This window comes from Ambystoma mexicanum, chromosome 5q, assembly GCF_040938575.1.
Source record: "Ambystoma mexicanum isolate Mex_15411 chromosome 5q, UKY_AmexF1_1, whole genome shotgun sequence".
NCBI classification, from domain to species: Eukaryota; Metazoa; Chordata; class Amphibia; order Caudata; family Ambystomatidae; genus Ambystoma; species Ambystoma mexicanum.
In genome coordinates, this window is record NC_090933.1 from 1,294,272,003 (window position 1) to 1,294,298,758 (window position 26,756).

The 26,756-nt window shown below is 46.3% G+C and overlaps 1 protein-coding gene across 2 annotated transcripts in view; it reads right to left on the reverse strand.

Annotated features, from left to right (window-relative positions):
- The window catches only part of MROH1 (maestro heat like repeat family member 1), a 2,813,132-nt gene that overhangs the window by 1,297,181 nt on the left and 1,489,195 nt on the right, over window positions 1-26,756 (reverse strand). For both annotated transcript variants that reach the window (XM_069621886.1, XM_069621885.1), the window contains one exon: window positions 7,351-7,473. In XM_069621886.1, coding sequence (XP_069477987.1) covers window positions 7,351-7,473 — 123 coding nt within the window. The remainder of the gene's footprint in view (window positions 1-7,350; window positions 7,474-26,756) is intronic.

Genomic DNA, 26,756 nt, shown 5'->3' on the forward strand with positions numbered 1-26,756 from the left:
AAGAGCACACAATAGAACAAGTAAACACTGACCAGGGCTTGGTGTAAAAGAGATATAATTATTTAAAACCACATCTAGAAAAACACACAGGCACTAATAGTAAGCAATTCAAAAACACGGTCACTAAAAGATATACACTCCCTTAAAAGAATATTAGACAAGTCTTAAGTAAAGCCCCACTTATTTTCAGACAGCGGTGAGCGCTTAACGTAGATGGCACTCTAATAGGTCGTTTTAAAAAAAGGGAGAGAAAAGCAGAGAAACAGATCCCAAAACTTTTACAAGAACATAACAAGAGAGCAAGGCAAAGTACAACCGTGAATTCAGAGTCAGTAGGCCGGGGCGAGGGCAGTTGTTCCTGGCAGCGGATGCAAGTCGGTGCTTCATCCGGGGGAAGAGAGGATCTCGTCGTAGAGGAAGACAGGAGTCCGTTGCACTGCCAGGGAAGAAACCAGCCGCGGAGTTTCTCAGGTACAAGGAGCGGTCTGGTGATTCGCGGTTCAGTGGTGAGTGGCTATCCGTCTGCCGGGGTGCTTGGCACGGGCAGTTCGACCACAAACCGGGATGGGGTGTGAAGAAAGAAAGGTAAACTGGTTGTGCCCACCAGTCAGGGGAAGAAGCCTCTCCAGCCGGATTCTCAGGTCCTGTGGCGACATCTGGAGTTCCAGTCCCCAAAGCCCTGCTTTTAAGCAAAAAAACCCCATTCACTCAGCCTAGCTGTCACTCAAACATGCTAAGTGGTGAGCCGGCCGACTCACCACTTGGGCCAATCACACAAGAGTGCGACTTGAGTTACCAAGGTAACTCAGTCCAGGGTGCCTAAACCCCCTCCCACACCCCCTGTGGTACCCAGACAGAGTGGCACCACTTTTGGAGGCTTCTGTGGAGAAGCCCGCCAAAAAGTGGAACAAAGGGCTCGACTTGGGTTGGAGTCACAGAAGAGAACACAAATGCTATTTTAGAATCGAGTCTTGGCAATAAATACTAACCGGAGAATTAATATTAATTAAATAAACCGGCGGTATGTTCGAGGCTATAAGAATCAAATAATTAAAGTTGAATATAAAAAGTAGTTTCCACTGCCACCAGCCAAAACTCGATCAGGGGGGACGGAGACATGCCCCCTCGACTAACAGACCCCGGGGCAATCGAATTGCCCCGACCAGCAAGTCCACAATATGATGGTTTGTACTGGTTTCTGTTAATAATTTGGGACTAGTAAAGCCAATGGTGACTTTACATGCCCTGGGAGACAGTAGTCAGTCCCAGGGTATGGGGTCTATGGTGGGGTGTCACTATGACACCCCTGTGTTACTGCACGGAGGGTGCTGTGTAACACACATAGGAAAAACACATGAGACCCTATGTTGTAAAGGACCCCATAGCCCATAAAACACATTACCAATCAAAGGAATACCATAAATCATGTCCAAGAGTGGGAGAAAAAAAAAAAGTCTCACTCTTGGCAGGAGGAAAAAAAACAAACTCCAGAAATCCAGCAAAGCTGCTGGGGGACTCACTAGGTTAGGAAATTCAGCCTAAACAGAGAATTCGCCCTAACAATGTCCATCACGTACAGGTCAATAACATTTTGTGAAACCTCTGGAATTCCAATCTCTGTATGCATTCTTATCTCTTTTTCTTGCAAATCTCTCCAGGGATTGATTGTGCAAAAAACAATCTTTATGAGGTCCTGGAAACCACTGAATCAGCCAAGGGAAAACATCAACGAGCTAAACCTGCACACGCCCTCACAGCATACATATCCCTCCTTCCAGGACTCTGCGCCTCTATGCTGCCAAAATTCCACTGTAGTACCCATTGACTGCACAATGCAGCACCTCCAAAAGACAGCTATTCCACTGTAGTACCCATTGACTGCACAATGCAGCACCGCCAAAAGACAGCTGGGCTGAGAAAACATTAAGAACAGGCCCAGGGCTTACAGACAGGCCTACAAAGCCGCAACACTTCAATCCCTGCCGGCACCAGCAGCTATCACCGGAAGATGCAGAGAAGCAGAACCGCAACCGGATGGAGATTAACCTGCAGGCAGAGTTGTTTCACTCATCCGAGGGAGCACTGGCAGTATCTGTTAATGAGAATTTTACTATGGCCCAATTACTACTTGTGAACTTTGATTGGAACCCAGCAAGACCGAATATGCTGAACAGATTTTGTCTTACATTTTTGACTGTTGGCTAGTAAGGGGACACGAACATGCAATGATTGTAGGTGGTGATTTTAATTTGAATTGTGCAGAGGGGCAGATTAAATCTAGCAGGAGTCATTCCTCAAGCTTCCCAAATTAGTTCCTTTAGGTAAACTGCCTGGGATTCTCTTTTGGTTTATTGGGATTTTAATCTAGTTGAGGTTGAATCAAAAGTTCTTCATTCATTCATTCATTCATTCATTCATTCATTCATTCATTCATTCATCCATCCATTCACCTGGCGCTGGGGAATTGCATCCTCCTGGATCGATCATTTTAGTTTCACTCAACTTACATTCTAACATTGGCCTTCTTAATATTCAGGATCCCCTTATATTGGATCATTTGATTATACATTCTCACACACTGCCCTTGAAGTGAATATGTGCACTGCTTGGCTGTTCCCCGACAGGGGGAGGTCTGAGGGTGAGATGGAATCAAAAACATGATAGAAAATGAATAAAACTTCTGGGTGCTGCAGTGGAAGAGAGGGGCTTGTTATGTGAAACAGTGGGGGATTGATATTACATCATTATGGTCTGCATTAGACATCTGACATGGAAGGAGGACTGTTTAAAAATATTGTCACAAACTCACCAGTATGACTCAAGAATTGCCTCCTAGAAGAGAAAAACTCCAGAGTATCAAACAATGAAAAATGAAGAGGTTAAAAACTAACGAGTATGTGATTGCTAACATTTTTTTTTTTAAAAAAAGGATTTGCCAATGCCACAAGAACTTCCTAAAAAGAAAACAATATATGAGGTCCATATGAAAGATAACCAGTCTGTCCTGAAATGTCTTCTGTAAAAACAATTCTCAGCATTTTTGGGCTTGCATTAATCAAGGGCGGTTGGGGGGGGGGGGATTGGATCAATAAACATGTACTGTCCTATTTTCTGAGCCAGAATGGGTGAGGTTTATCAATTCAAAATTTAATTGACCTAATACGTTTTGTGAATTGGATGATCCTACTGAGGGGCCCATCCAGCCTGGCTTATGTTTGTGGCTAGAGGAAGACCTTCTTTAGGCTATTGGTACATTAAAACCGTCTAGGGCTAGTGGTCGAAGGAAGTGGGAGCGGTGCTCCTCTACTTCTTTTAAATACGTTTTACTGTTCCTATACTAAAAAGAAACTGTTGCAGAATGGTTTCGTTTTAAAATAAAAGTATAGGAAGAAGTTGAAACTTGCACTTTCAGTGCACTAGACTGAACGTTCCCTTAAAACAGCAGGTGCATGTGTTTGGGGGTTTGAATTGTGTGTGGGAGGGGTCGTGGTGATGGTGTTTGTGGGGAGAGGGTGCAGGCCAGCAGGGAACATAGTTCCACTACTTCTTTTCGTACACTTCGACCACTGTCTAGGGACCCCTGGCCCAGATGGGCTACCACCATTCATCCTGAAGCAGGCTCCTACTCTTTGGGCGAGCTAATACTGTAGGCATCTTGTTGCACCTTGCTTTGACCACAGTTTTATGATGCATAGGATTCCTTCTATTGGTCTCAGTCGATTGCGATCCCGATTTATAAAGAAGGGGCTAAAGATAACCTGTCCAACTACCGACCTATTGCGCTCGTTGATGCCATCAGCAAGGTCTTTGCGATCCTCATTCTAAGAGACCTTCATCAGGCAATGAGGCAACCATCTATTTTGTCTATATTCCAGGTCAGTTTTCAACAGAATATGGGGACTCCTCTGAATGCTACCATCTTAGCCCACCTTCTTCCAAACAATAGGCGGAAGGGGGGGCACCCACTTATATGGCCTCATGGTACATGTCCTGTGCCTTTGATCGGGTAGTTCGCTCTATTCTATGGTCCAAGATGCTTTCCTTCAATATTCCACAAAAACTGGTCTCACTAACTGCTTTAATTCATTTGAAATCCTCGATTAAGATCAGAGTTACTCGGGAAGGTTCAATGACTAGATCCATCCCATCTCAGCTTGGACTTAAACAAGGTTACATCCAAGCTCCTACACTTTCAACATCTACGTGAGTGATATGGAGAGGTTGTGGAAGGCAAATAATATGATTCCTGTTTGGGCCATTTGAAGGTGCAATGGCCCGCCTTGGCTGATGACCTAATTCTATTCGATAGGACCCCCATGAGCCTAACAGCATAAACTGAATTTATTTTACCGCTATGCTGTCGACAATAACCTACTTGCCAATGGGTCGAAATCGAAGGTTGTCATCTTTGCTAAATCTGCCGAGCCAAAAACCATGTGGTGGACTATTGGTGGGAAAAAGAGTAGAGTGGACACCTGCTATAAGATATCTAGTCTATAATCTTACGAACTCTACCTCTGGGGCTATGTCGAGGGCCCCCTAAAACAAAAACTACAACCATAGTGTGGCAAGACGAAACGGCTGATGTCCAAAATATGCACATTTTCCATGTTACCAGCGTTGAAATAATTATTTGGGTAAACTAGAGCCGGTATTATTGTATGATCTGGATCGGTCCCTGGTGGACTTGGGTACTTACCTTAATGTTGTACAGAGATTTTTTGGGGAAAAATGTGTTGGGCATGGCAACTTCATTACCCACCTCCATTATTCGTCATGAATTGGGGTTGGTTTCCCTAAATGCGCGGTATGTATGGAGACAGTTGCTCAGTTATTCCAAAATGCTCCAGCCACCTGTAATTTCTTTATATACCGATCTTGACTAAATATTGAATGATTTATCTGTGCCTTCACTAGTCGGTTTTAAATTTAAGATGCAGAATGAATGTATTGTTAGGTTTGGGTACAACAAAGGAGGATCTAATTATTTCTGCAAGCAAGGTAAAATGTGAGCTATTTAGGAATGATTGGATGATCACTCTGGAAGCACTGTACACTTATTCGACATTCTCAGAATATGCAAAATTCCCACATAAAAGAGAAATTCCGACATATTTGGTCCGCCTATCATGTAGCAAATTGCATAATGCTTTAAGGGGAGAGGATAAAGTAATGGAATTCTACTGAATCATCCACAATGCGGGTGTGTCTTTTTGCAGGTCCAAGGGTCTGATAGAGACACTACGACACTGGGTCATGGACTGTCCTTGTGTGGCCAGCACCAGGTAAAGGATATTTAGTAGATTTGGTGAATGTTTTAGGACAGACTTTTCAAAAAAATCGGTTCTGGTCTAGGCTTATGCAGGGTGAGAATGTTTCATTAATTATTGCATAGTGTTTTTTAAAGGAAATTGATGTATTAACAAATTAAATTTGTATGTTTTATTGTTGCTTATTTATGTATCATGTTTCATTTGTGTAAGGTTTATTTTAAACCACGTCGCAATAAAAAAAGAAAAAGAAAATAGAAACATTGCTTTCAGAGGGGCAAAGTAGGGACATCTGTGAGTAGGGTGTTGCCACTGTCCAGGCGGGAGATCACCAGGTATTGGACAACTGTTCTGGTACACAGGGCAGGGTTGAAAGACTTGGCTTTGTGGAGGAGCAAAGATTGGTATCATGCCGCTTGGGTCTTTGTCTTGGGAATGTCTGTTTTGAAGTAGAGATTGCAGTCGATGGTCTAGCTGAGAGATTGTGCACAGGGTGAAAGTGGAGGTATGATTCAAACGAGCTTAATGCAAGTCTCCTGTCATACAGCTGAAATTGATCACAGTTGCACTGCATGCTTAAGGGAAACAAAGAACAAATTATTTACCTCCTCTAATATTCGTTCATATGGATGTCCCTTCGACAGATTCCTCATCTTAGATATAGTCTTCCTGCTGCAGCAGGATTCAGAAACGTTTGGCAGCAGGGAGCGCCATGCGGCCTCGGTGTCTAGGTTCCTCTCTGCTTTTCATTCTAGAGGCTGGACGGGATGCTGATATCAGTGCAAATAGCCTGCACTGCGCCCATTTTTTCCTCATGCTCAGCCATGTTGGGGGATCACAAAATATATTAGGGCCTTTTAGCATTGAAGGAGATGGAGACAGGAGAGAGCCCCCGGAATGAGAGTAGGCTGGAAGGGCGCTTATGAATCTGTGGGAGGAACCATCCATCAGCAAAGTACATAACCAGAGATTAATTCTTTTTCTTCTAATGGATAGTGTGTTATAGCAGATTCTTCATCAGGACGAACAAAGGCTGCTTGTGTCAGATAAGGACGTTCTGCAGGATAGCGCTACCCAAGCGGGCGTCCTGACATGACAGGGTGTACAGGCAGCGGTATTACACAAACGTGTGGATATAAGCCCATGCTGTCGCCTGACAGACATCCTGAGTGGAGGCTCCTCTTTGGGGTGCTGATGTGGCAGCAACACCCCTAGTTGAATGCTTTCAGAAGACTTCGGTATATCCTTTCCCACCAGGTTTCATACACCAGATTCAAACTTCTACAATTCAAGATATTGAATAGGCTGCACTATACTCCACTGAAATTATGAAGGCCATAACGAGGCGAGGAAGGCTGTTGGACTCCCAACTTAACACTCCCATGGGGGGGGGGGGTTGGGGTGTGTGTGGCTGTGTGTGTGTGTGTAAATCTGGGGTGTCAATTGCCTAAGAGATATATCTTAACAGGGTGGAAGGCTAGGTTACACAGAACGTGGAGGAATGGCTGAGAGAGGTAGTATGGGCTAATAGTTCGAAGAATTATTCATTACAATGCTACCAGTTTTGTCCAAGCCGAAAAGATATTTGGGCAGAGTTCAGAAGGAATTCACCAGAGCAAGAGGTGCCAATAATGTTGGTGAGATTAAGTAGACTCTTACGCCCTAGGGGAGAGGTCAGAGTATGCTACTTGGGCTGTGGGGTGGCGGAGATGTTGTCGTACATGTGAGCATTGTGATAATTTGTACTTAAACTATGTCGCACGGAAGAGTTGGTATTTATTGTACATGCCAAGCAAATTCAGTGTTAAAAATAAAAGGTATAAAATCAACCAATCAGCTTAAAAATGCAAATTCCACTGGTCAGAGTCTGGTTACAAAAAGAATATTGAATGGACATGAGGAAATAGGCAGCTTGGAAAGACTCTAGGAGATCAACTCAAACGCCATAATTTGCTGTAAACATATTGTACAATTAGAATATTCACTTTCAGCATCTATGGCAAGAAGGATTATCCTGTCAATGCAGAGTCTGGTTTACGCACTCAATCTGAATAGCCAATCATTCAAAAAGCTCACTTACCATCATTTGAGCTATTAGTTCTGATTTACGGGAGAAATTGAAGAAACTGCACTGATTGCTGTTACAGATGGCCATAGCAATCATACAGATGCTCCGGATAAGGCACAGCTTCAGTGTCAGATCCTAAATCCAAAGTACACACAAGAAAATATAAACAAGCAATTGTAAAAAATATAGCAAAGGTCTACGCAGATATAACATTTTGATGATCACAAATGTAATACATATCAGATTATGAAACCTATTAATAAAATAAATCCCAAAAAAATCTGACAAGTCACTCATTTAACCTTTTAGATATTCAAATCAATTTCAAGATAGTTGATGAGTAGACAATGAATTCTGCTTTTTAGGGGAAAAATTGCTTTTTTAGGTTTCTTTTGTCTAGCTCTAAAAGACTCCTACAGTTTTTGCAGACTCCTGTGATTTTGAATCCCCATTTCCTCCAAGCCAAAGTCTCTCTGGGAGAGTGGCTCTGTAATTTTGTGTTCCTCTCTAAGAGTTCTTACGATTTATAAGGCAAGGGGGGGGGGGTGCTGCCCTTATCTTCCCTGAGTGGATTCCTGCCACTGTCATTCCTACGCAGACCTACTCCTCTTTTGAATGTCTTTTCTGCCGACTCTCTCTCTCTCTCTCCCAGCCATTCCCTTACCGTGGCTACTATCTATCGGCCACCTGGTCAAATTTCCTCCTTCCTCTCTGAGTGGGCTGACCTTTCCTCCTCACTCCTGTCCGCTACCACTCAACTCCTATTTCTTGGTGACTTCAACATCCACCTGGATGCCTCCTGTCCCCCCAGTGGACTCTTTCGTGACCTCTGCGACTCTCTCTCACTCTCTATTCTCCCGTCTGGGCCTACTCATTCTGCAGGGCACACTCTTGATGCTCTGATCTCTTCTGACCTTCCCCTCTCCGTCCCTCTCTCCATTCCTCTCTCCTGGAGTGATCACTTTCTCCTATCCTCCCACCTCACCCTCCCTACCCCTCAGGCAAAGCCACCCTCATCATTGCCACCCACCTTCTCGGCCATCCGACCCATGAAGCGCGTGTCAGTTGAGGCTTTCGCTGCCACCTTCTCGGCCCTCCCTCCCCCTTCGGCTGACTCCCACCCTGACACAGCCCTCTCCATGCTCCACTCTGCTATATCTGATACTCTTGATATCCTTGCCCCGGTCATGAGAATCCGCCTGAAGCCCAAAGCCAAATGTAACTCCTGGTATGACTCGGATCTCGTCACCCTTAAACGCAAGTGCAGGGTGGCAGAGAGGAAATGGCGTGCTTCGTGTTCATCCTCTGACAAACTGGCCTGCCGCCTGCTCCAAAGGCAATACCGTCTCTCCTTTCTCATCAAGAAGAGAGCCCTTATCCAAGCCCGCATCTCTGTGGCATCTAACAACTCGGCTGAACTCTTTAAAATCTGCAAGGAGCTTGCCAACCCTGCTGCAGTCTCTACCTCTCCTGTCCCCTCCCAGGCCCTCTGCAAGGCACTGGCCTCTCACTTCATCTCTAAAACTCAGGACATCCTGTCCTCACTCTCCTCCTATCACCTCCCTCCCTCTCTTCCCGGCTCTTCCTCTGGCCCTTCTTGAGCCACCCCTCCTCCCTCCGTCTCTGCCTTTCCCCTTTTTTCTGCTGACAAGGTCTCCAGACAAGTCTGATTTATGAAAGTCTAGTCTAAACAGGTTCAACCCTGTTCCTCCAAAACCATCAAGGACCACATCGACTCCCTGGCTCCCGCCCTGGCTGACTTTTGCAACCACTCCTTCACCTCTGGAGTCTTCCCATCCCCCCTCAAGGACTCCCTTGTGCACCCTCTTCTTAAGAAACCCTCTTCCGATCCCTCCTGCCCGGCTAACTATCGCCCAATCTCCATCACTCCCTTCCTGGGCAAGCTCCTGGAGAAACTGGCCATCTCCCAGCTTAACCTCCATGCTGAATCTGTTGGTAGCCTTCATGACCATCAGTCTGGCTTCAGAGCTGCCAGAAGCACGGAAACTGCTCTCCTGAACATCCGTGAAGACTTGCTCTCCAACCTTGACTCTAACATCCTTGTGTTCTCATTTTGCTGGATCTCTCTTCTGCCTTTGATACGGTCAACCATGCCATCCTGCTCAACTGTCTCCGTGATAACCTGGGTATCACTGGTCAGGCTCTGGCGTGGCTGACTTCTTTCCTTTCCAATCGACCCTCCCAGGTCCAACTTGGGTCCTTCCTCTCTGACGTCTTCTTCTCCACCTGTGGTGTTCTCCAGGGATCTAATCTCTCTCCCTGGCTTTTCAACCAGTATCTGTCACTCCTTGCCCACTGCATCGCCGCCTCTGCCCCAACTTTCAGTGCTATGCGGACGATACCCAGCTCATTTTCAGGCTACCCTCGGCCTCCTCCTCTCCTTCCCTCATTTCTGACTGTCTGTTATCCAGGAATGGTGTGCCGCCAATGACCTCTGCCTTAATGCCAGTAAGACTGAGATTCTACTCATCGGCACACCCACTCCCTCCTTCCCTGCAGCTCTCTGGCCGGCCTCTCTCGGCCCTCTTCCTGCTCCTACCTGCAAGGCTAAAAACCTCGGGGTCATCTTCGACTCTACACTCTCCTTCTCTCCTCACATATCTGACGTCTCTAAGAAGTCCCACTACCAGCTGCACCTCCTCAGAGGTATTCTTCCCTTCCTCTCCTTCCCCCAGAAGCTCACTGTCTCCTGAGCCCTGGTTCTCTCAAAGCTGGACTACTGTAACAGCCTCTATCTTAATCTGCCTGCCTCCACTCTCTGCCCTCTGCAACCCATCCAGAACAGAACTGCGAGACTTGTCCTTGGCCTCAAGCCCAGGGACCGTATCTCTCCAGGACTGAAATCTCTACACTGGCTCCCAGTGGCTGCGAGGATTAAGTTCAAAACCCTCTGCATTATCCACAAGGCCTTCTGGGGCCTGGGGCCAAAATACCTTCAACTCTCTCTTCCTAAATATCTTCCTTCCCGAGCCCTTCGCTCATCCGTCTCCAACTCCCTCAGGGTCAGCCGCTTCTCAAAGCAACGAGCTGGGGGTAGATCTCTCTCCGCGGCAGGGGCCTCCCTCTGGAACAGCCTTCCTGCCTCCCTGAAACTGGAGGAGAACCATCTCCGGTTCCGGAAGCACCTCAAAACCTTCCTCTTTGCTTCTGCTTTCTCTGTCCCTCTCCCCTGCTAAATTCTACACTGAAATTACACTGAATCTGCAACTGGGCCACGCTCACCGACCTCGGTCCTGGGCCCAGCCACTCTCCACTTGCACTGCCTCCCTAGCATCCCCTGCACTGCGGGACTGTCTCTGTATCCCTACAGCCCCCCCCTTCCCAGCACTTGTCTGCACTTACCTTGCACTTGCCACCAGTTGGCCCTATTTATTTATTTATTTTATTCTACTTGTACTGCACTTCCCCCTCCCCTTCCCCTTGCACTTTTCCCTTCCCCTACCCCTGCAATTGCGCGGTCTGAATGATACCTGGCCTAGTAGGATCATTGTCGGTCTTCCCCTTGTTCCCACCTCCCTGCCTCGTCGCGCCTTGAACCACTTGTGTATAGGCGCGTTACAAATGCCATATCATATCATATATCATATCAAGGATGCCACATATTGTCTTGCGATGGATTTATCTTCATGTGGCAGAGAATGACAGCAACTTTTCTTTGTGTAAAAAGATCTCTGCCATGAGGAACCATTTTGTCTAGCTGGGGACCTTTTGGACTCCCTCCATCAGGTCCTGAAAATGCACGTTAGACTTTGTTTTTCTTCAAAGTGCAGAGCTATCACTGGACTATCCCTCGACTTTTTGCATGCAGAGGGAAGTGGGCAATTTATTCACAGGATTCTGCATCTCAATTTCTTCTTTTTGTTCCATGTCCCCCCCCTGTGCATCTTCTCATTTTTGTGCATTTCAATTAGTAGTTCCTAAACTATGGAATTTCCTCCCTCATATCCATTCTTGTTCTAAGTTTAATTCAAGAAACAGCCAAAAATTGAGATTTTGCAATCTGCTTTTCCCCAATGTTTTCTCCATGACTTTGGGTTGTGCCATGACTCCTTTTTCTTTAATGCCTTGATTATCATTTCCTATTAATGTTTGTACAGTGCAAAATATGTTCAGCACTTTAGATAAAAGCGCTATATGAATGTCATAAATAAACGGCTGAATACGATCTTCCTCATCTGGGAAGTTTTGGCAAGCTTACTGGTTCCATCTCCTCAATTTGGGAAGTAGAAGAACAAGTTACTTACCACTGCCAACGTTCTTTCGATGGGATGTTCCTCTGACGTATTCCTCATCTTTTGATATTTCCTTTCCAGATTTAGCTGCTTTGGAAAACATGTTCCTCGACAGAGGGCTCTGTATGCTGGTCCCGTCGAGACTATGTCCCTCGAAGGCTTCTGGCCGACATCTTCAGCAGCATAGGTTGCAAGCGCAGCACCCGTTGGCTTCAGTTGTGTTTTTCCCCTTTTTGAGGAATGACTAGCAATAGTATTAAAAACCATAAAAGACTCTAAAAGAGCATAAAATGTAAAAATCACAGAAATTCTACAGTGGGGTAGGATGTGAGGGGCGTCGAGGAATACGTGGGAGGACCATCCAATCCAAAGAACGTTACAAGGAATAAGTAACTTTTTCTAAGCATGAATTGTGGCCTCCCACGTATGTCTCATCTTTTGATAGACTCCAAAAGCAGTATTTGTCTTGGAGGCGGGAGTAAGAATTTAGACCGGTCCTTCAGAAGTATCATCGACAGAATGAAGGACTGCCTTCCCAAATCCTCCTTCCTGAGTGGAAGTTGAGTCCAGACAATGTTTTGCAAAAGTATGGATGAACGACCAAGTGGTGCCGTACAGATGTCCTTAATTGGTACCACTCTCTGAAGAGCCGAAGATGTTGCCATGCTCCTTGTAGAATGGGCCCTCAGACCGTCCTGGAGGATCTTTACCAACCAGTCTATAACCTTCCCCAATGGCCAGAATAATACACCTGGATAGAGTTTGCTTAGCTACTGCCAAACCTAACTCATGACCTTTATAACCAATAAATAATTGATCAACTTGGTGAATTTTAGCCATTCATGAAATATAGAAACTGAGTGCCCTTTTTGGGTCGAGTCTATGCAACTTTTCCTCCTCCTTTCCAGGATGATGAGGTGGGTAAAAAGTTAGTTACATTATTTTTTTTAGAAAAATTGAAGACTATCTTTGGCAGTAAAGAAGGTTTCACTTTAAGAACCACTTTGACCTTCTAGAATATAGTGAATGGAGGTTTACAAGAAGAACCTGCAACTCGCTCGTCCTGCGGGCTGATGTTATTGCCACTAACAACATGGTTTTTAACATTAGCAGTCTTAATGGACATGAATGCAAAGGTTCAAATGTAATGCATGTTAGCCATTTTCGTAGAATATTTTAATCCCATACTGGGACCTGAAAAGGAGTAGGTGAACATAGATTAGAGTCCCTTAAGAAATTGTATGATTAAAGGGATTTTAAAGTATGAAGTTTCTTCTGATGAGCGCTTGAAAATCGTAAGCGCTGCCAAATAACCCTTTATGGTTCCAATCTGGAGCTCCAGATTCGCTAAGTTTAACAGAAAAGATAACTCCATAGGTGTATCACATTGAAAAGGGGACACACTTTTCCCTGCACCAGATGCTGAATTTGTTCCAATGGCAGCCGTACAGAGATTTTGTTTCTTGTCTTCTGGCCGAAAGCAAGATCTCCATTATGTCATCCGGGAGGTCACAATCCTTATATCTCAACCTCTCAGAAACCACGCGTGAAGGTTAAGTGTCTTGACCTCTGGATGGAGAACCAGACCCTCCTCTTGTGGGAGAAAGTCTTCTCTTTGTGGAAGACGCATTGGAGGGCAGATGGACATGTCCAGGATGCCACGTCCTCCTGGCCCAATCCGGAGTAATCAGGATGGGCACTGATGCACCGTAAGGAAGTGTCCAGGAACGCTAGGTTCCGAGTGATACAGATGAATGTCTTATATAGAACTTATATGACCCCAATGAGGGTAGCAAGCTTCAACAAACAGGCCAGGTCGGTGTGTCTGTGGTGCAACAGTGAAGGGGAGGGCCTGATGCATATATTTTGGGGATGCAAGAAAGCATAGAGTTTTTGGGCCAAAATTGAGCGGGTGTGTAAAAGAGCTGGAGTCAATAGATATGACTGGTCCCCGAAGGAATGCCTTTTGGGCACATACCCAGGCAGAGTAAACTCAAACATACTGTGAAGCTTATGGGCATGGTGTGCGTATTGGCAAAAAGGGCAATTGAACTGGGATGGAAATGAAAGGCGGGCCCGCAATACGCAAGGTGGAGGGGGAAATGGAACGTTGGACTGCAGCGGAAACAAAGGCTTGGGGAGTAGGAATTGTCGGCACTGCAGGAGAGGCCAGTGTTACATTTGAAGCATGCAAGGCCTTGATTAGAGACATATTCCTCCCATCAGACGATATGCCCCCCCCCCCCCCGAGGCCATGAGTGTAACGAGGGTTACATTTAGACATTTAGATGACAAAATGGAGCAGTAACCTCCTTCGACTACCACCTATGAACTGTTCATTGCTGAACTGGAACTGGAGCTATACCCTCATAACAACAGATCTGACAGCAAAACCACTAGGGTGAATGAAGACAGTTCATGTTTATTGTTTGTTAGTAGTTGTAAGTTTAACGCATAAGTAAGCAATGACACTGCAATGTTAATTCTGTTGAACATCCTGAAATGCAAGACTTACAAATATATTTTTTAAAAAAATCAGCATCATGGATTTCCTGAACTTTTTCACCCTCCTGATCACGTGGGGACCGGAGGAAACGCATATAGAAGTGGCAACTCCCAGTCCACTACGAATGTGTTTCCTAGACCGCCTATTAGGGGAAATTCCCTGGAGCAGAACAGTTCGCAGATCCGGTTGACACTGGTCGTCAACAGATCCACAAGAGGTTCCCCATCTCTTGAAGGACTTCCTGAGCTAGTTCCCACATGTGGGAGACTATGCTATGCCTGCTAATAGCATCCGCCGCCGCGTTCTCCTGTCCGACTAGGTGAACTGCAGATAGGGAGATTCCTTCTTGAATTGCCCAGAACCAGATCTGCATCGACTCTCTGCATAGTGGTAGTGACTCTACACCTCCTGTGTTGTTGAGGTAGCACATGGCCACTGTGTTATCTGTCATTGTCAGGACATTCTTTCCCCGTACAGAGGGCAGAAAGGCCTTCAGCGCTAGTTTGATTGCATTCAGCTCCAAAAGATTGATACATAGTTTGGGCTCTGTTGGAGACCAACGACTGCTGATTTTGAGATGATTGGCCTGGGCTCCCCACCCCATGAGTGAGGCGTCCGATACTACTGTTATATCCGGCCATGGTTGCCAAAAGGGTTCTCCCTTCAGAATATTGTCCTCACAGGTCCACCACAGAAGGTCCTATGCGACTCTGCTCGGAACCTGTAGAAGGTCTGACATTTTGCCTGAGAATTGAGACCATTGAGTTCCCCGAGAGCACATTGGAGGAATCTCATTCTCTGTAGAGCCTCTGGCACCAGAAAAATGCAGGATGCCATGAGGCTGAGCAACCTCAAAAAAATCGAAGGCTGGAAGACGCTGGGCACTCTGGAATTTGGTGACCATCTGTAGAATGTCTTGAGCCCTCACCTCGGGAGGCAAGGCTTTTCCCAAGGATGCATCCAGTACCGCTCCAATTAATTGAAGTCTTTGAGATGGTACATATGGGACATCTTGTAATTGAGGGAGAAGCCCCGTCTTTGGAGAGAGTGGCAGCTTATGTTGAGACGTTCCAGGGCCTGTTGGGGAGAACGAGCCCTGACCAGCCAATCGTCCATGTAGGGGTAGATGTGAATCACCCCTCTCCTGAGACTCGCTGCCACCACCGCCATCAACTTGGTCAAAACACTCGGGCGGAGGTGAGTCCTAAAAGCAGAACTCGAAACTGAAAACGAGTACCACCAACCTAAGGTACTTTCTGTGCTTGTGATGGATAGGCACATGAAAGTAAGCATCCTGAAGGTCCAATGATACTATCCAGTCTTGGTGTTGGAGAGCCTGAAGGATCTGAGAAAGGGTAACCATATTGAGCTTGTCCTTCCTGAGGAACTTGTTCAAGATTCTTATGTCCAAGATGAGTCTCAATCCTCCATCCTTTTTGGGAATCAGAAAGGATGGGGAATACCAACCCTTGTTCCTATCCGCTGCAGGTACATGTTCTAATGCACCTTTCTCTAGAAGGGTCAAACCTTCCTGCACAAGGAGTGGATACAGAATTATGAAAGAGTTGTTTCCCAGTGGATGATCCTGAGGCCTTTTTTGGAAAGGAAGGCAGTAACCTGGGGCCACAGTTTCCAGTGCCCAAGCACCTGAAGTAATGCCCAGCCATTCCTTCAGATGCTGAGTAAGTCTGCCTCCCACCGGGGTCTTGTGAGTCAAGGCCTAAGAGTGGTTTAGAGGCGGCTGAAGCAGCAGCTGAAGGTAAGGCTGCCGCTGCTTTGGCTGACTTAGCACCTCTCCCTCGTCCACCACAAGGGAATCTTCTCCGACCTCTTTGACCTGCTTGTCCTCCTCCTCTTCCAAAGGCGGAGTGGAATCAAAAGGACTTAACTCTCCAGGAAGATGAGCCAGAATAGGGTTGCTGAGGCCATCTAATGGTGGCGCCAAGGGTTTTAGCCGCCGCCTTTGAGGTCTGCAGCTTTTCCAAATTCTCCACCACCTTGCTGCCAAACAGCATCAAGACGTCAAAGGGCATGTTGAGTCGTCTAGCTTGCACATCTGGTGCAAACCCAGACTTCCTCAACCACGCAAATATGCGTAACACTGTGCTAGCCACCATGGATCTGCTGATGCGGTCTTCAGTATCTAAACCTGACTGGCGACATTCACCCATGGCCTCCTTACCATCCTTGGTGATTACCAGGAAGCAGTCTCTTTCCTTTCCTTCCAGGATGTGGTCAGCCGCCATAGCAACACAGTCCCAGAGGGTAAACTTAAATCTTGATAATGTGCAAGTCACATATGAAGACATCAATGCCATACCACCAGCAGTGAAAACTTTTCTTGCCCGGGCATCCACTATATTATCATCCCTGTCAGGAGGGATGGATGGGTAAGCAGACTGCTTGGTAGATGTAGCAGCCTGAACGACCAAGCTTTCTGGTCTGGGATGCTTAGTGAGGTACTTCGGGTCACTGCTGGATGGTCTGTACTTCCTTACAAAGTTTTTATTTACTGCAGACGCAGTTTCTAGTGTCCCCCAATTTGCAAAGACCCTTTTCTGTAATTCCATGTGAAAGGGCAAAATTGGGTCTTTCTGAGGACCCTGGTCCAAGATGTCCGTCATGTCATCTTGCTCAAAAGGAGGAGGAGGAGGCCTACTCCATCTTAAAAATTCAATAACCTTTCCCCATAAGTTTTCTGTATGAAGAGTCAGCATACTCAGTTGGGTCTGGTTTGCCAAACTCTAACCCTGGCGAGGTATCCAACCCACTGGCTGACTGAACGTTATCATATAAATCTCTTCGCCTGGACTCATCAGATATTAGGAAGGTGTCTCACTTACTAGTCCCTGGGGATCTGTCATACAGGTGGCCAGGACACGGCCATCGCTATTGGATCCAGTTCCTGGGGGTGGACCAGTGTGGGAGAACCACCTGGATGGGGGGTCTTCGGGGAGTGGAAGTGGGACACAACGGGTGAGACGCGGTACCCCCTTCCTTATGAGACATTTACCCCAGCCTACACCGTAGGATATTTAAAAACTCTACCCACCCCCTTTGTTACACAAACACTTTCTCACACAGCGAAAGACAACGGACTAACACCAGAGCTGTTTACCTGACATCTCCCAGCACAAGGGTCAGGCAGAGTCAGGCGATTGCTGATAACTACATACACCTGACGGCACTTTCCCTTCCACACAGGGATAAAAGGCGGAGCATGAGAGCACACTTTGAGCAAGGCCAAACGCAGAAGGAGGCAGCCATTACGGGATGGCAGTTTAAACAGAGGAGAAAGGCGGTGGAAACCGAAAGGACGACAATGAGGAAATTGCCCTTGCCCTTTACAACTCAGTGCCTTGAAGACTGAAATAAAAACATTAAGACTGGGAATTGCAGCTTGCGATTGGTGTTGCAGATGTCAACGGTACACATGGCACACCCGCACTGATAGCCAGGACGGTGAAAAGAGCTTGCCGCCATGATACCATCCCTGACTCCAGCGGAAGAAAAGCCAACAAGTTCAACACAGCTGGTGAGTTGGAGGAAACTGATAGTGGCCTGGACTTTGTTAAGCTCAAAGTTGCAGTGGCAACATTTTCGAAAAAGGCAAGAAAAGAATAGACAAAGTTCTTTTGTGCACAACCGAGGTATTAGGGTTAGAGTGGTCCAGCACCGCATGGGCACTCATTTGAAAGACTAACGAATATCCCGCTCCTGAACAAGGAGGATATGTTTAACTGAGAAAACTACAAGAACCAAGAGGCCCCAGGGGAGGCCAGCAAGAGAAGTCAAAGTGGTCATACAAGGGTCAAGTTAAAACTCCTTGTACAGTCGATAGTCTTTGACACATTGTGAAGTGAACTGTGTTACTGAGGGGAACACTGCATAAATTATGATAAAGTGAAAACTACACTTGCCATAGAAACATGGAGTGACCCAGCGAGACGTGCTCACCCTTGGGAAGTCTCGCTGTAAAGTGATAATTGTTTTGGAAAGCATATGAAGGAGATCTGAGACAAGGGGGACCTAAGTAAAGGGGACACCAGTAACCCAGTGAATTGTTGAAGACAGTGAGATTCCTGAATATTGCAAGACGACGATGAATTGAAAAACTACATGAACCGCATTATGGTGACAAACGTAAACCCGACTGTGGGATGTCCACAGTGAGTTGCTGGTCTGAGCCCGATTGAGGGAGGCTGACGTTGTGAAAGGGATCGGAGCCCAGCTGAAGGGGATCCTCGGTTGAAGAGTCATCGCCCGACGTGAAAGTAAATAGAAGGAACTTTTGTTTGTTGTTTGTGATGCAACAGGGCCTCTGAAGCAAGAGACTTTGCATTAAGGAAAGTTGGGCACAGAAGGCCCCCGTAAAGAAAAAGGAACTGTAAAGTTTACTGTGCTCGAGAGTCCCGCCTTGCCCCGTTCTTCAAACGCGGGGAAGGGAGACGCCAGCTATAACATCCTGACTTATCGATTTGAGAACACTTCTTTCTTTGTGAACATTATCCCACACTATTTTGTAGCATAGCTGTAAGGATTGGCAGTAGGGTTTTCTTAGTATAGGCCCTTTTTATTTGACTAGACTCCACTAGGACGGTTTTATTATTATTTGATGGTCGTAGCTTGCTCCCATCTTAGATTTAGCTTAAGATTAGGCGTTTATCTCACCCATTTTTACAGTTTAATAAACACCCTTGAACTGTGATCACTTGTGTCTGTCTTGCTTTGATACCATGCCTTCCATCCACCCCCCCTCAGGAATATCGCAATCGAGGGAAAAGGACTGGCACGGCAAAAAAACATCAGATGATAATGCAGGGTGGCAATGGATAAAGCAAGGAGAATTCAAACAGAAGCTGTAGAAGGAGACGGAGCGGCACCACTCCTCCAAGAAGCTGATCGGGGAAAACGGAGCAGAAGAGCTGTAAGGTCAGAGGTCAGTGAGCAAGAGGAAGATGCGGACAGTGCCACTGGGCTCAACATAGGAGAGGAGCGGAAAGGAATAAAGCAGAGCCAAAGGCACAAGAGATCAGAGAACTAGTGTCTTACCCAAGAGAAACACGAAAAGATTGCAAAGCAGGGATGATCGGCTCAGGATTGAATGTATTCCAGTGTGCAGGTCCCATGTTGGAAACAACTAGACCGACACCAGTCGTTCGGTGCGAACGTGGTGAAACGCTAATGGCAGAGACTCCAGTTATGCCATAGTTTCCAGGGGGAGCGATCATGACGCTTACCTTGAGCAATACTTTCTTGGAGGTTTACAACAAAGGGCCTGCAATTCATTGACCCACCTGGCAGAGGTAATGGCAACTAAGAAGGCTGTCTTGTAAGCAGCCGTGAAGAAGAAGAATTTAAGGGCTCAAAGGGAGCTGCCATCAGGAAAGTAAGAACGAGAGTTAAATCCCAATCTGGGACAACAAAAGGAGTTGGTGGAAACTTATTAACAAGGCCTTTCAGGAATTGGGCCATAACCGTGATTGTGAAAAAGGAACCTTGATCCAGGGACCTTTTGAACACAGACAAGGCCGCCAAATATCCTTTGACTGTGGTGACCCAAAGGGCTGCTGAGGTCAGTGACAGAAGACACTCCATCAATGTAGTAGTGGGGCAAGAGATGGAGAAATGACTCACTGTAACAATCTTTTTATGGATTCTTCTCCCGCAGATTCCTCATCATGATAGATAATCATCATTCAGCTCTGCTGCTCGGAAACATTTCAACAGGGGGCATAGTGGACCTTGACTAGGCTGCCGATCGTCGATCCGTCTTGTCTGGCTCTCGATCATCGGCTCCGGAAGTGACGCCAGTCGTTGTATATATATCACATCACTGCGCCCGATGCTTCAGTTCCTCCATTTTTCCCCCCCGCGATTGAACGCTGCACAAGGAAAAACCAGAGGAGGAGGCTAACCAGCCGTCAAAAACTTTAACAAGGAAACATCCCAAGAGGGTGATCCCCATAACAATGATTGAAAATGTTTTATATTTTTTAAATACATTTTCTTTAGAATTAGATAGAAGCCGTCATCCCAGAGCCATCACCAGATGCCTTCTCGTTTGGACAGAAGCAACAACCCACAGAACCTTCTGAGCGGGGATGGATGGGATGGTCGATGAGGAATCTGCAGGAGTAGAATCCATAGAAAGATTACGGTGAGTCATTTCTCCTTCAATGGATTGCTTTTCTCCCACAGATTCCTCATCACGATACACTCCCCATGCAGTTAGGATAACGGAGGAGGGCAGAAAGATTCACACCAGTAGATTCTTTAGAACCGCCCTACCAAACCTTGCATTAGCTCCCCGTGCAACATGTGCTTGGTGAAGGTGTGTAAGGATGACTAAGTGGCCTAGCTGCCAGCGATTGGTAACACTCTGATATGCACAAAATAATCAACGTGACAGGGTTTGTTTAGTTATGGCAAGACCTTTACTAGACGGCAATGAATGGCCACAAACTGCTCCGATTTCCTAAACTCAGATGTGCGAGCAACATAGAAGCTTAACGCTCTCTTTCGGTCAAAGCGATGGAACCGCTCTTCCTCTTTTGAGGGATCTGGAGAAGTGTAAAAGACAGGTAAATCAATAGACTTGGACAGATGCAATTCTGAAGCCACCTTAAGAAGGAATCTGTGTATGACTTTAAGAGATACTTTCTCACAAAAGAACTTCAGAAAAGGAGGATTGCAGCACAATGCTTATAGTTTGCGAACCCTGCTTGTTGAGGTGATCACGAGAAAATCAGCTGTCTTAAGGGACTACAGCCGCAAAGAACATGGATGCTTAGGCTCAAACAGAGTGCCCATCAAATAGGACAAAACCAGATTGGGGTTGGCGGAAACTTGTTGAGAAGGCCCTTGAGGAATTGGGCTAAGACCGGAATAGTAAAAAAGGAACCGTGGTCTGGGCTGTAAGGAAGGCATGGTATCAAGAATAGACCGACACAAGTGATCACAATTCAAGGGTGTTTATTAAACTGTATAGGTATGTTGGAAAAAAGCCTATTCTAAACCTAAATCTAAGATGGGAGCAAGCTATGGCCATCAAATAATAATAAGGCTGTCGAAGTGGCGTTGTGTCAAATAAAAAGGGCCTATACTAAAAAAAAATAAAACAAAAAACAAAATAAAACATTTCCAATCGTTACGCTAAACACAAAAAGAGTGTGGAATAGGGTGGGTTTCACAAGAAAGAAAGAAGTGTTTATAAATGATAACTCAGGATGTGTTACCCGGGAGTCTCCCTTGCCCACGTTTTGAGCACGGGACAAGGCGGGACTCCTGAGCACAGCACACTCTCGAGCTTTCACGGCACGAGACAACAGTTCCGCTTCGTGTATCAGGATCTTCAATGGTTACGTTTCTTTTCAACAAAAAAGTCTCTTGCCCCAAAGACCTGATGGGTTTAAACAATAACAAACAAAAGGAGTTCTGTTCCAAATGTACGTTGGGTGATGCTTCACCCCTGCGTCCCCCTCTTCTGGGTGCAGATCCCCTCTCGAATATCAGCCTCCGTCCTATCGGGTTCACTCTAGCTTATATTCCAAATAATTTCTCAGTTGCATTCAAAAAGTCTTTTTAAAGAGTTCACTGTGGTCATCCCTCTGCCGGATTTACTTTTGTCAACACACTGTTTTAGGTCTTTAGACTTTGCCCCTCTTTATTGGCATCCCTCCGCCGGGTTCACTCTTGCCACTTCACAATTCCTTTTGCTTTCTCTTGCTGTAAGATTCACTTCCATTGCGTTTCTCAATGGTTTGTCGGTCAAAGACTTTCGACTGTTCAGGGATTTTGCTAGACCCCTAAATGACCACTTTGGCCTTCTGGTATTAGTAGTTTCAATCAACACGGGATCAACCAGAGTCTCTTGAGTGAGCACCTACGTGGTGCTGATCTCCTCTGCAGCTGGTCTTCCCTTAACAATGTACTTTCTTTGAACTTTCCACAATTTACTACTTTGCGACTTTCATTCAACACAGTTTGGTTTTCTTACGGTTCTCCCCTCGACTCACCGGCAGTGATGAACCGCTTGGCTTTTCAGTATATCTTGAGTCAAGACCGGTACCACGGTAGCAGGGGTCTCCCTCTGTCCTGGTCACGTAGGCACGCTCTGTGTACCGTTGACATCTGCTGCAACACACTTGGGCTATTGTCCCCGGTCTTACGATTCCTTCCAGAGGTCTTGCAGGTCTGGGTCTGAAAGGGCAAGGTCGGTCCCTTCTCTCCTTGTCAGTCTCTCACCTCTCGCCGCCTTTCTCCTCCTCTTGAACTGCCGTGCCTGGATAGCTCTTTCGTCATGTGGTCTGCCTTGCTCGTATTGTGCTCTCGTGCTCCATCTTTTATCCCTCTGGGAAAGGGCCGTCAGGTGTGTGTGATTCTGGTCAATTGCCTGACCCTTGTATTGGGACATGTCAGGTAAACGGCTCTGGTGTTAGTCTGTTGTAGGTGGTAGGATGGGGAAAAGGTGTTGGAAGAAGGGGGATACCGCGTCTCACCCGTCAGTGTCCCACTTCCACACCCTGAGGACCCCCCATCCAGGTGATCCTCCGTCACTGGTCCACCCCCAGGAACTTGATCCAACACAGATGGCTGTGTCCTGGTCATGTGGTTGACAGATCCCAGGGGACTAGCTAGGGAGACACCTTCAAGGTTTCTCACAGGACACCTCTTGAACACAGACCGGGCCGTCAAATACCATTTGACTATGGCAAACCAAAGGCCTCAAGAGGCCAGTGACAGAAGGAACTCCTTCACAGTGGTGGTTGGGCAAGAAATAGGGTCAGTCTTGCGTTCACTGCACCACGTCTCAAATCTACGCCTGCAAGCGTACAGAGATCTAGTAGAAGGTCTGCGTGCAGCCAACAATACCTCATGTACCTCCTATGTGAGGTCCCAGTCATCATGCAAGAGCCACGGATGTAGGTTGAGGGAATCTGAGGTCAGGTAGAACACTCAAACCTCTCACTGGGTTAGGCGATCCAGACGCTGAGGCAACCGATGAGGCGGACAGATGGTCAGATCCAGGAGATCTGAGTAACACGTTCTGCTCACCCAATCTGGGATCTGAAGATCATGGTCGCTCGAAATCTCTTCAACCTCCTGAGAACCCAATGGACGACAGGAATCGGGAGGAAGGCGTAGTGGAGAGGTAAGATCCAATCCACCAGAAACGCATCCCCCAGTGCACCGTTCGCTGGCAATTCCCTCGAGCAAAACTGTTCCCACTTCCTGTTTGACTTTTGAACATTTGGAGAGAAGCCAGACGTTTTTAGATAGGCTTGCCGTCTCATTACAAATGACAAACTCATTGCTCTGCCAACTCAGGCTGGTACATCCAGGCCTGTTTGTAATGACTGCTTGTCTACCTCCTTCCCATCCTCCACCAGCTGTAAAAATCTATTCCGCATGGCACCCTCATGGATGTATTCAGCAGCATGTTCTACAACCTTCCATAAGCCAAAAAAGTACTTGGCGAATACACATGCTAAGTTAGTGGCTTTGAGAGCCATGCTACCAGAGGTGAATACCTTTCTCTGCCAATGCATCCGATTTCTTCCCCTCTGTTTGTAGGCAAATTAGAGGTGGATGCCGCAGGTCTGGTGGAAAAAGTGGCAGCCTGTATAACCAACCTTTCTGGGGAAGGATGTTTGGCAAGGAAAGAAGGGTCTATCTCAGCTCAATCTCCATTCGACATGTGTTGCCTCTCTCCATGACCACCAATCTGGTTTCAGAGCTGCCAGAAGCACAGAAACTGCTCTCCTGAACATCTGTGAAGACCTGCTCTCCAACCTTGACTCTAGCATTCCCTCTGTCCTTGTTAGGGAGAATTCTCCAAAATGGCTAATTTCCCTTACCTAATGAGTCCCTCAGCAGCTTTGCTGGATTGCTAGGATTTATTTTTTTCACCCGGTAAGAGTGTGAGCCTTTTTCCCACTCTTACATGTGTTTTGCTGTGTGTGTTTTTACAATGTGTGTGATCATGGGCACTGCAGCCTCACCTACTCCATGGCACCATATTGTTCATGTGTGTTACACAGCACCTTCAGTGCAGTGACACAGGGTTGTCTTTTTGACTTCCCACCGACTCAATTTTCTGGGGGTGACTACTGTCCCCCAGAAAAGATAAAGTTGCCATTAACTTTATAATAGTCACTTTAACCACAGACCCAGTACACACCATCTTACATGGAGTATTGGAAAGGGTTAATTCTTATCCCTTTTTGTCTGTGTCTCTTGGAGCATTGTTTCGCTCCCTTTATACTAAGACTTGGCTGGCGGCAGTGGTATCTACCCTATTTTTTATACCGTGGTCATCTTAAATAACCATGGTATTGTTTTAGGCTATTATATTAGCCTCAAACATAAACCTGCGTGACCATATATGTTTTATTACGGTTCCGGCTGGGTTTATTTGCCATTTCTTTTTGTAAATGGCTTTCTCGTGTTTTACTCTGCTTGCCAAACCACGTTTGTGCCTTTGTTCGCCGTCTTTTTGCGGGCTTCTACACAGAAGCCCTCCTTAAGGCGCCTGAAAGTCTGGCTAGGCAGGATGTGAGGGAGGGGTCTTAGGACCCCTGCCATGGGTTCCCTTGGTAACCCAAGTCGCCCTCCTGTTTCATTGGCTGGGTGACTATCCTTGCGATTGACAGCAAGGCTGTATGAATGGGGGAAAACCGCATAAAAAGCAGGTCTCTGGGACTGGAAAGGCAGAGTCGCCACTGGAACGAAAGAACCTATGAGGAGCTGATGGAAGAGGATCCCTACAACGACAACGGCCCGGTGAAGCCCTGCTGCAGGTCTGAATCCGACGACAGAGAAGATCCTCCTGGAAACTTCTTCTCTTGAGCTGGTGGGACCAACCATTTCGCCCAAACTGCAAGCCAGGACCCCTCCTTTGGTCGAATTCACTGTACAGAGCTACAGTGGGCCGGATAGCCAGGAAGGTCGGACCCTGCTTGGGTTTTAAGGAGCGCACCTTTTATTCATTGCTTTGCTGCTGGTTTCTTCCCTGGGTAGCGCAGGACCCTCCAGTCTTCCTACGTCTGATCAGTCCGACAGTCGCTTCAGGAACCGTGAGCCTGCAGGAACTACCAGGAACGTCTGCCTCAGCTACAGCTCCCTCTCTGTTTTAAGGTACTGTGAAAATCCGGTTGTTCGTTTCGTTCAGCCGCAGTGAAAGTGTTTGAAATCTTTCTCCGATCCGAGGGCTTGTCCTTCTCTTCTCTTTGAACTAACTTTTCTACCAACCAACCTCGTCCGGAAACCGTGCCACAAACTTTACCGCAAACTACACTGAACTGTATTATCTTGAGCAAAAGACTTTTGAAACCATTGACTTTGGCCCTAAGCCTTTTCTATCTGATTTTATCATTGTAGTCTCTCTTGTTCGATTGCCCCGAGTACTTACCTGATGGTGTGATTCAATTTCTGTTAACTTTTGTCTTTCCCTCCCTTTTAAATTGCTGGAGTGCCATTTTGCTCCCACTTCCTTTTGGCTCTCTCTCAAAGTTGTGCCTGGATCCAAGATGTGAGGCATGTGGTTTTGTATTTATTTTAATATAGTAATCACCTTCGCAAAGGGGCTGAACAAAAAGGCAAAAAGCGGTACAAAATAATAAACTCATAGATCCAATAACAATCAGCGTGTGAAACCGTATTTAGGAGGATTACAGAGAAGAAAGATGAGCCTTAAGACCTGAACAAAATATGTGATGGGAGGGGAAAACACGGATGTCGGGTGGTGAAGCATTCAAATATTTGGGGACTAGAAGTGAGAAAGAACAGAAACGTGAGGGAGCACAAAGAGGTTTACGAGAGGTAAGAGATGAAGATGTTGAGAGCAAAAAAAACATGGACGATAGTAGAGGAAAACAAGAGAAGAAAGGTAGGAGGAGCCAGACCATGATAGTACTTAAAGACAATAGAGAGAACATGAAAGAGAAGACCAATCATAAGGAAGAAAAGAGATAGAGAGAAGATAGGACGTAATATAACAGCGAGCATTAAGTGAAAAAAAGATGAATTGTGGAATTGAAAACCTAGCGTAGAGGTGTGAGAAAGGAAGGCAAAAGAGGTGTGAGAAAGGAAGGCCAAAAAGCAGGGCAGAACAGCAGTCAAGACAAGAAAGAATGGGAAAGGTCATTAGTCTAGCGAAAGGACAGATAAGGACGTATTTTGCGGACATCAAAAATATATGAGCAGCAAAAATGGTTCAAAGATAACACTGAAAAAGCAAGCAGAGGTGGAGAACAGGACGACAGAAGGGAAAAAGTGGAGACCTGAGGGGAGGTGGGAGGAGGCCTGGCATCCCTCCATCCTGCTGCTGCCTAGTCTGAAGAGGCAGCCACACCTGCACCCAAAGACACATGGAAACTCATGACGAGAAGCAGAAAAGCATCCCAAAAGGGAAACCAATATCAAGACCTGGAGCCAAAGACATAAGTGCATGGTTTACATTTAACCTCCCCCACCCACAGGAAGAAGTGGATAAGGCACCCCACGAAAGGACCCCAGGATTGTAGTGTCTTTCTGAATTCACACTTCTTTGGAGAAAACATCCTAGGATTGTTTTACACATTGACTTTCTTTACTGAATGTACCTGAACTACTTTTGTCCAGATAGCCATGTCCACAAAAATTCCTGGGAAATAATA